Source organism: Calliphora vicina, chromosome 3 (genome assembly GCF_958450345.1).
Source record: "Calliphora vicina chromosome 3, idCalVici1.1, whole genome shotgun sequence".
NCBI lineage: Eukaryota > Metazoa > Arthropoda > Insecta > Diptera > Calliphoridae > Calliphora > Calliphora vicina.
In genome coordinates, this window is record NC_088782.1 from 101,854,499 (window position 1) to 101,865,738 (window position 11,240).

General features: G+C 31.8%; 1 protein-coding gene across 1 annotated transcript; it reads right to left on the minus strand.

Annotated features, from left to right (window-relative positions):
• Window positions 1-758: 758 nt before the first annotated feature.
• On the minus strand, window positions 759-1,845 carry LOC135955854 (peptidyl-prolyl cis-trans isomerase E-like). Its single transcript, XM_065506222.1, has one exon. It carries the CDS (start codon window positions 1,767-1,769, stop codon window positions 789-791), a length of 981 nt encoding a protein of 326 aa, XP_065362294.1. The 5' UTR covers window positions 1,770-1,845; the 3' UTR covers window positions 759-788.
• Between the last annotated feature and the right edge of the window lie 9,395 nt (window positions 1,846-11,240).

The window sequence follows — 11,240 nt, forward strand, 5'->3', positions numbered from 1 at the left end:
AACCGACAAACCGGTTTTTTAAAAAGTCGGTTTTTTATAAACACTATATGTACCGCAAAAAGTTCAGCATACTGGCCCTCGGCTGAAGTATGGCTGGAGTGTACAAGCCAGGAGGTATTATGTACATTGAAATCACCAGTTATGGTGATTTCTGTGTCTGGATGCACTTCCAAAATTTTAGAGATGGTATTGGAGAGAGCATCGAATCCATTATAGGAAGATTATCTTCCTATGATTGGACTCCGGTACAGAAAACACATTTGGTCTGTGAGCAGATCTTTTAATTTTTATCCAAATAGTGGTAAACCGATTCACTAACTTGAGTTCATGGGTTGGTATAATAAACTGTCACGCACATAAACAGCAAGACCCCTGTTTGTGGTAAAATCTGTAGTAATGTGATATCCGGGAACAAGAAAATAAGTTGGGTCGACCGATTCACTAACTTGAGTTTCGGAAAAAATTGGATCTTAGGCCACGTATGCACATAGGTCTAGAAATACACAATTTATCCAAAACTCAAATCTTGCGATGACATTTTCGGTACTGCAATGTTGAAGTAAACACTTGAAATATACTTATTTGGACTTCTGTTTTTTGAAAAACCTACTACACGTTAGACCGCGATGAAACAAAAATAAAATATTTTTCGTAAATTAAAAAAATATATGTATATATTCCTATCATGTTGGTACTATGCTTATCCAACAGAATTTTTAGTTAAATAAAGAAAATAATAAAATATTTCTTATTTAAGTAGATTATAAACTTTATTATTATTTTTTAATTTACACAAAAATTCCACAATTAGACACCACAATTTCTTTAGATGGTTTACCATTTTTAGTGCCAAAATCTTCGATACAACTTAAAACTTTAAAGCCTCTACAAACATGACCAAACCCTACACGACGACCATTACACACACGCAATGGTTTAAAGCTTAATGTAAAATTAAGCATAGCTTTTTGAGAACATTTAACATTTCTTACATTGAACGATAACACTCCAACAAATTGGCCATGATCCAAAGATCGTTTATCATACTCAATATTTTTCTTGATCAGCGTACTTTCATCCAGTGATATTTCACCTTCCAGCCAGAGACGTGGAAATAAACGTATAAAATTGATACGTTCTTTTTGTTTAGCAAAGCATAAGCGTACAAATTCCATTACTACTTGGGGAGCTGCCTCTGTATAGAGTTCCATGATAATGCGACCCAAAGGACGCACATCTTTCACTTCCAAATTAAACCATATTTTAGGTCTTAGAAATTTCTCAAGTTGTAACGGATTTTCGGGTATTTCTATGTTGGAATACTTGCTCATTACTAAGGCGGGATATTTAAATGGCGTTGGCTTCTGTTGGATTACTTTTCTTTTGAATTTTTCACTTAACCAGGTGTCTAGTTCGGGTTTGGCACACATGATCTTTTTGCCTATTCTAACATTTTCAAAATCCAATTGCTGCAACAGACGATATTTCTGTGGCAGCTTGCAGTAGTTTGGTGCAAATGAATTGTCTGCCGTTCGAAATGTATCGATTTCGCCTTTAGTGCGAACCACTCTATTCAGGGCGATCAACAATTGGGTATTCTGCTTGTTACGAGCCATTAATGTCTGAACGTCTTCTTTCATTTTGGAAAATCGACTAAAATTTCCAGCATGCAACAGAGGTGGATGATGATCGATTATGGCCTTGGCACACCTAACACGCAAACGATGATGCAAATAAGCATTTTTAATATCAAATTCGGTTGCTTGCATTTTGATAAAAATAAATTATAATAACAGAAATTTAACAAATAAATAAAACAACACAACAGTAATTTTGATTGAAATGCGATTTGAACAATTTTATAATTCAAATTTGAATTTCGGAAGAGTTGCCAATCAAATGCATAGTAGCCATCACAAATTACACTATACAACATAATCAATTATTTTCCAAAATTACAAGGTCCGACCAATAAATTTTGATAGTGGCTCATATCTCAATTTCATCGGCCAAAAGTCCAACTTTTTGTAAAATCCGATTTCAAAAATTTTAATGCCATTCAATAGTAAACACATTGAAATTAAGGTAGCCAAAAAAGTTGAAAAAAATATTGTCAATTGTGTGCGTGGCATGCTGTTAAATTCAAATATTTTATGTCATGTTATACAAAATGTAATTTTTGAAAATTTTATAAGAAGTAAATTATCATTACTCGCAAACTATTATCGATAATTGAATGATTTTTTTGTTATGTTGGTAAGATAATAGTCTTCAAGAAATGGTATGATTTGTTACTGTACCGTTTACACCTGCTGTTTTTTCACAGGTACTATAATTTAGTCAAATTTGAATTTCAGTGGAATAAAAGTGCTTAGCGTCAAAAGGGGTTAAACATATTTTACTACCAGGGGAAAGGCCAAAGTGTCCTCATTAAGCTCATATATAATTGTTGACCTGTTTTGACCTGTTTGTTGAACACTTTTTTCATTTGAATGAAATTACTCCCAAATTTTTTTTCTATTTTTACTTTACCAGTTCACATGACTGGCAATTTTGAAGATATTCCGATAAACTTCGGTACATACATTTTTTTTGGTCCGAGGACAAAGCTTATTGGAAGTGACTGAAATCGGTCCATTATTTCACCTAGCACCCATACAAATGTTCTCCCGAAATTATACTTTATCGATCGTAAATGGTTAATTTATATAGGTATCTACACAAATTTTGCTCTAAATAAGTTTTATATAAACTTTATTAATGTCACCTAATTTTATGATGATCGGTACATAATTAGTCATAGCTCCCATATAGACCCGCTTCCGAAAATAACATTAACGTGCATAAATCGCTTAAAAATTTTGGTATACTCACAAAATTCAACATAGTAAACTTTCATATGAGCCACTGTGCGGCGTTTTGAATGTTTACATCTGAATTTCATTTGAAGGGGAGTTAAAGTTTTTGTTAATCGGCATAAGTAACCATGTGATCCTTGCATTTTAGTTATAAAATGTGTTCAGCAAATTTATGTAAAATGTTACGGAGAACATTTTTGTAGAATATGTTAACTCTCTAAAACTTCAAGCCATGTGTATTTTTTGTCCTTCTTTTAAAAAAGAGCAAAAAACACCATTAAAACAGGGATTAAGGGGTTAAAATGTTCCGCAAAAATATTGTTCGTGAAATTTTACTATAAGTCCCTGAATTGACCAAAACGGTAAAACAGAAATAAGACATAACAAAAGAGAGCCTAAAGTTAATTTCTCATTTATTAAGAATTTTATTTTAAAGTACCCCAAAAATTTTGCATGAAAAATAAATAGTCCAAATTTAACTAAAAATCACTAATATCTCTATTATTTTATCTTAGATAGTAAATTTGGATAGGAAGTATTGTTTGAATGAGCTTTAGAAAATATATTTAATTAAAACCGGTTAACCGTCTTACAAAAAACGGTTTGTCAAAAAACCGAAAAATTAAAAAAAAAAACTGAAACCGGTGGAGTTTACAAAGATGAAAAAACCGGTACGGTTTTGGATAGTCTAAGTCCGGTGTTTCAAAACGTCTTCTCCTTTGTACTTTCATTTACGTGTAGTTGCTTCGATGGCGTTATTCATCAGCTTGTTTAGCGCAAGTCGCGTGCTATAACAAAGTGGTTGGTTTATGTTTCATAACATTACCAATCCGACTTTCAGTTGGAGATTGTGATCTCCAACTGTTATGTGACATCAGTCACATAATCTCCCTAAAGAATGGAGATAGAGGGTTAAGATCTTCCACAAAAATTATCCCCATAAAATTCCACAATATAAGTCTGACAATAAGAATTCTCTCAGACATTAACTTACAACAATTTTGTCAGTTAGTATAATGCACCCTCCGATCAAAAAATTAAAACTTTGACCCACTGTAAAAAAAAATTCAGACCAGCTGGACTGAAAGGGCAACATGCTCTTTCAGAATTATAGGGTCGCTATACTGTTCCAATCAAAAAGTCTCAATTTGTTGGACAGTGAAATTTCTTAAACGTGTATTTTGAAGTCTCTCAGCGGGAGCTAGGTTTTGATTTTAGACCAATACTTTCTTTTGGTAATTTTCTCAGAATTTTGTGTAGATTCCGATTTGGATATACGCCTGTCACGTTTTTTTTACGACCGAACAAAATGACCCACATAATGTATATGGATTAAATAGCTAACCTTAAAATGTCTAAAAGTCGTAAACTTTTTATGTATTTTAGTAAATAATATCCTTTAAAGATCTATGTAACTAACTGTATTACCATTGATTAATTCGTTTTCGATTTCATTTGTAATAAAGACAAGACATATTCATGATATACTCATACAAACACACAAAAGAAAAATCTAGCATCAATTGCACATAAAAAGGCCATAAATTTCAATATTTGTATTATTTGCTTGAAATTCAAACATCAATTCCATAACAGTTTTTTTGTTGTTTTCAGTTTCTAAAGCAATTTCCGCTGAAGCATGTAAAACTGTCTGTTCGATTCAAATTTTATTTTTGCCTTCTTTTATGCTGTTTCCTTGTTGTAAAAAAAACCGGCAATTTACAGCCTACAATTTTTCTTTATTTTCTTTTTTTTTTCATTGAAAATAGAGAGAAAGAATAAAAAGACCAAACAATCACGAATAAAATTCATGCCGAGAATGTCAGTTGAAAGTTCAAAATTCAAACGCACGTTCATACTAGATTCAGTTGTCGTTTTCAAAAACTGCTAATGATGATGGCAATCTGAAAAGTTCTTTAGTATTTCCAGACAGAAATAAACAGAATCCTTTAAGTTGTAGAAAATAAAGCACTGAAAATAAAGCATTTTTTCCGTAACTAATATACGTAAAAGCTTCTCGACACCGGGTTCTAAGCAACGGAATTACCCGAGTTGGAGCTTCATATATTTGCAAAACTGTTGCTTTATCTGAGACAAAAATGATCCCATGCTCCAGACCATAGTTTTAACGTATGACCTGAAGAGCTTATACAATACTTTAATACAATTAATCTTGCCTTATATCAAGAAATATTTTGAGCGATACCACCCCAACATATTGGCCATGACCCACAATATGATCAATGAACAACTCCTTCCTATATTATTTTTATATTAATGTTTTCTTTAAATAAAAAACCCTTAAGAAGTGTCTAATAAAATCCCAAACTATAATTTTTTACCCTCTCACCTTCAAATTATGTATTTCGCAAACATAAATTGTTTTTTGTAATATTGTGTGCTTTTTGAAGAAGTCTATATTATAAATTTAAAGTCTGTCGATCACTAATTTAAAATGCATCATTTAAACAATGAACAATGAAGATACAATAAATAAATGAAAAAAAAAATAAAACAATAAATTCCCCGTTTTACACTCTAAATACCACCTAAATACTGTCTATTGAAAAAAGTACTTTTTGAGTCTACGATTTGGAACAGATTATGAAAAAGGTACAAAAAAAATGCCATTGATGTAATTTTTTCCCATAGTTTTAGGCCCTAATTTTGTAAATCACTTCACAAAGTGATATTTATATGGAAAGCAAAAACAAAATTTTAAAAATTTGTTTCTGTTTTATATACAAAAAATATTTACAAAATTAGGGCCTTAAGGTAGGATCACACGATTGCCGCAATGCACCAATTATTGGTCTATTTTATACGTCAATCGTGTGATTTCACAACTTATTGGCTCATATGTCAAACCACAACAATATTGTGCTTATTTGGCCCAATCAAATGCAACCCTGGTGCGGCAATCATGTGAATGCTTGATAGGCAACATGCACCAATAAAAATGTTAAAAATACACCAATATTTATTGTGTTCTAGTGCGGCAATCAAAGAAGACAATTAGCGCCAATATTAATTTTTGTAAATGAAATATTGTTTTTGTGAGCCACTCTCTGACCCACATACATCTTTTAACATTTCTTTATTAATTTTTTTATATGATAATTAAGGCCGACGCAATTTTCTTTTTTTATTTAACAAATAATTTTTTCAAAAATAGATTGTTTTTACATTTATGTAAACAAAACAAAATTTAAAATCTAGCACAACAGCTGTTTCTCCGAGTTGCCGTAAACTAGAACAATCGTGTGACTGAAATGCGACAATTATTGCCACTAAATTGCTTTGCGCCAATTTACGACAATCAAATTTATATAAAATGAAGCAATCATGTGACTGCAGAGAATTTGATTGGGACAATTTCTTTATTGGGCCCCAATTCAGCACAATAAAAATTGTATTAAATTGGTTCATTGCGGCAATCGTGTGATCCTACCTTTAGATTTATCAAATATATGTTTTTTTTCACGAAACTTATATTGCAATTTAGAAATCTATATTTAAAATGGCATATCTGTATGTGTATTAACACGAAGTCTGGTTATGCCTTAACTAATAGTTATACTGTCGGTTAAAATTATTTTTGTATGAAAACTGTCAGTATTACTATTAGTTAACACATAACCAGACTTCGTGTTACTGGGGGTAAAGCTACAATACAAATTTCGTTGTCTTAGAACAACAGTTACAAAAGGTACCAAAAACTCAAACTTTTACCCTTTGTATTTGGGGGATTTCATGTCAAGTGAACCAACTTTTGAATTCGATGTCTTCCGATTGGGATGAAATTTGCACCAAGGTTACTATTGGATAGTAATTCAGACTCAATTTTTCAACAAAGTCCAGAACTCTCTGAGTTAGAGCATGTGTTTTTTCTTGTCCATGTAACTTATTACCTATTGTTCTTAGAAAATTGTGTCCTATTTAGTTTAGATAGCTCTTTCTTCAATCTTTCGAAAAAAAATGATTTTTTTCCGAAATCAAAAAATATTTTGACTTTTTTTCAAGGGTCCATTTTTATTTTTTGTTTTTGTAACTGAGGACATACAATTTTCGACTTTTTTTTGCAAAATCTAACTTTTTCCAAAATGTGGACTTTTTTAATTTTTTTTTTACTCAAAGACCGTTTCCTTGAATACCGTTTTGGTCGCTTAGTGGGATATCCATCAAAATGAAAATTTTTGATTTTTTTTTTTTGCAAAATCTAACTTTTTTCCAAAATGGGTCCTTTTTTAATTTTTTTGCTCAAATGAAAGCTTAGGTCCATTCCTTTAATGCCGTAGTGGAACTTTTTTTCCTCATGCCAAAAGATATAAAAAAATCGATGGCACAATATCGAAAAACTTTTGTCTTTATAAATCGGCTTACCCAAATGTACATATTATTCACAGGAATATTTCTAGGGGCCTAAATGTTTCCAACTCTACACCCTAATTGTGAGCGACTCACGTTACATAAACTAAGCTAGTTAAGTCAGAAGAAGAACGTGATGACATTTTCGTTCAAAATTTAGCTTCAATATCCTGTAAAATTTAGTCCTGTTCTACACCATTTCCAATTATATTTCAGAAATTTCTAATTAAAGTTCAGAAAATCCCACTTGAATTTCAGAAATTTATAATTATATTTCAGAATATTTCAGAAATTTCTAATTACATTTCAGAATTTTCCAATTATATTTCAGAATTACCTAATTGAATTTCAGAATATTCCATTTATATTTCAGAATTTTCCATTTATATTTCAGAAATTTCTAATTGTATTTCAGAAATTTCCAATTGTATATCAGAAACTTCCATTTAAAAAGTTTCTAATTGTATTTCAGAATTTTCCAATTGTTTCTCAGAAATTTCTATTTGTATTTCAGAAATTGCTATTGGTATTGCTATTAGAATTTTCTGAAATACAAATGGAAATTTCTAAAATATAATTGGAATATTCTGAAATTCAATTAGGTAATTCTGAAATATAATTGGAAAATTCTGAAATGTAATTAGAAATTTCTAAAATATAATTAGAAATTTCTGAAATATAATTGGAAATTGTGTAGTACAATTCCAGTATTAAATTTCGAGTGTATGTTTTTCGATATACAGCAAATTAAGAAATTTTCCATAGATATTAATTCTTAGTACTAAAATTGGGCTCTTTTCCATGATCTGGACTGTCTCAGAGATGTGTCACTAGTGAATATGATTGGGTTTATTAGAAGTACCGGCTGGTTCCCATAGGGACCACAGAAATCACATAATAGACGAAACTAGGGAGGGAAACTATTCTCACTTTATGTATAACATTTTTCAGCATAATGGAATAGTACTTCTAAGGGTACCACAATGGGCCGCAAGGCCTCCGAGTGAACTCGCTAACTTGCGAGCAACCCACGTAACCTAACCTAATTCTTAATACTTACATCATTTCGGAATGGTAATAAATGTTGAAAAATATACATATCGCTCATTAGTTGAAACAACGTCATAATTCAAAAAAAGTCGTTTCGAGAAAAACGGCTTTAAATGTTTTATGACATTTTACTATTTCTTAAATAAATTTTCAACAAATCATGCGATTTCAGAAATAAAACCTGATTTAATTAGTAGATATTAACATCCTTCTAATCTGTATTTAACCCAAATTTTTAGTTGTCAAATATACGAGAAAACATGAATTTTAATTTTGACATTTACAACAAAAAAATAATTGACTATTTTTAAATTGACTTCTTTTAAAACTGATAAAACTATATGAAAGACTAAAGAACGGCGCATATTTTGTATTACTACGTTCAAAACACCGGGATTTTGAGTTATGACGTTGTTGTAACAAATGAACAATATGTATATTAATTATCCCGAAATATTTGTAACTATTATCTTTGAAGGACTTCTTAGCCCGCCTTTATTATTGTAAGAGAGTATTTGTATATACAAACATACATATTTACGTATCTACACACGATTCATATATACTACAGCTTCTACAACATTGATATGATTGTAAATTTCAATTCCATCTTCTGGCTACTGCTTCCAAATGTTTGCTGTTGGTTTCTTTTTTTTCCACTGTATTTATGTGTGTTTGTGCGGTTTGACATTTGAATTTAGTCTGAAAGAGCGTATGTATGTGTTAAACCGTTATGTTAGTCGCTTATCGAAAATCGTTTATCATCTTTTTTTTTTTGTTTGTTTTTTGGTTCCACCATCATCATCTCTTTTTCCGTCTTTTCTGGCCTTTGTTGCTATTGCGTGCCTTCGTCACTGCTGCCAGCCATAAAAACCAACCATCATTTTTATTATTAAAACGAACTTTTGTTAACAAAACAGAGACAACAAAATGCCTCCCGTTTGTTTAGTTTTTTTAGTGTTTTTTTTTTCATTTTGTATTCTATTTTATGGATGTCATGGTACAAGGAATCAATTTGTGTTTGGAAACTTGTCCTTTGTGCCAACAATAAATAAGTACAATACAAACAACAACAATAACAACGACAACAACAACTCTACCAATCACAGCAACAACAAAAATGAAATAAAGTAATTTCTGTTTCATGCCTGTGCATGCCTTCGTCTGTGTACATTATGTCTGAATGCGTGTGTGTAAGTATGTGATGAGAATTTAATTTTTCAAGTGACAAGGTCAAAGTTTAAAACACAGCCTATAACCATATAAATGGGGTTTATAAAAAAGTTTAGGATTACATTTGATTTGTTTTCAAGTGAATTCTATTTATATACAAACATGTACGAGTATTTTGTTTAATGGTAATTCAATAAGCGGTTAAGACGTACATATGTACATATTTCAGTTCGAATGTGTTATTGTGAAATCGGCATATGACGTATGAAGGTTATTTTTGAGTTCAATATTAAGTATACGTTGTGGTGTTCTAAAATGTAAACACATGAAATATTTCCCGCAAACTATGTGTACGTAAACGCTCACTCTAAAAAATGTAACTTTAACTATAAAGTAAGTAACTTTTCACGTAATATTACAGAAATTGTGTAAACAGGTTTTTTATTAAATTAATTTAAATAATTTTATCTGCAAATATACACCCAAAACTTTTGAATGTTGGAAACATTATCTATATATGAGGGATTTCACGTCAAGTGAACCAACGACTTTTAAAATCGATGTCTTCCGATCGGCACCAAGGTTAGACCTATTAGATAGTAATTCAGGCACAATTTTTCAACAAGATCGGTCAAGAAATCTTGGAGTTAGAGGTGGTCAAAATTTGACATTTTGGCAAAACATGCGATTTTTCTCATCCATGTAATTTATCACCTATTGTTTTTAGCAAAATGTGTCCCAAATAGTTTAGATAGCTATTTCTTCAATCTTTCGAAAAAAAATATTTAAAAAAAAAATAAAATTTTTTTTAATATTTTTACTTTTTTTCGAAATGGGCCCTCTTTTTAATTTTTTTTCCTCAACAGAAAGCTCAGATATTTTCCTTGAATACCTATTTAGTCGCTTAATGGGATGCGAGTGGTATATCTATCGAAATAAATGTTTTGTAACTAAAAATATGCAATTTTTGACTTTTTTTTTGCAAAATCTAACTTTTTTTTAAAATGGGCTCTCAAATGAACGCTGTGTCCCTAAGAGGCATAATTTGCATGTCTGATCTTATCAACCACCCGCTTTCCCTAATAAAGGCGTCTATACACCTTAGATCCTTCACATGTAATCCGGAGAGGGCACTAAGGCATCGTTCACTTAAGTGCCTGGCACGTAGATCACCCAGTGCCGGACTATTACAGAAGAAATGTAGGATGGTCTTTTCCTGTTCCTCATTCTGACAACTTCTACAGTAGTCGTCATAAGGTAACTCAAGTCTTGCAGCATGGGTACCGAAGGTGCAATGCGCGGCCATCGTCATCTTATTTAATGATGTCCGGCATTCCTGGACCATGTTCGATGTAGTATAAACACCTACCAGGGATTTAATTGCGGATTTACTGTCAGTATATATACGGATATCTCTACCAGATTCACTGTAATATCTGAGCCAGTTTGCCGCTCTTCTTATGGCCGATATCTCGGCCTGAAGGATGCTGCATCCATTTTGGAGTCTAAGGGATATTCTTATTCCGAATTCAGGAATGTATATACCACCGCCCACCCTTTCCCCCTTTTTGGACCCATCCGTATAGATTGATAGCCTCGTTCCATCGACGAAGAGACCATCAGCAGGCTCCATACTGGATGGGATTCAGAAACAAAAATTCCTCAGGGAAAAGGGTTTGGGGGTGCAATAGTCAACATGATTAGGAAGATTGTGTGATCTTTCTATTATGGAGGCATGTCCATAGGGTCTAAAATTCCATGAATTGCAGGCGTTAAGCCTAAAGATAGTGC

Coding starts and splice junctions, on each gene's coding strand:
- LOC135955854 (XM_065506222.1), bottom strand. CDS start 1,769: ATGCAAGCAACCGAATTTGATATTAAAAATGCTTATTTGCATCATCGT.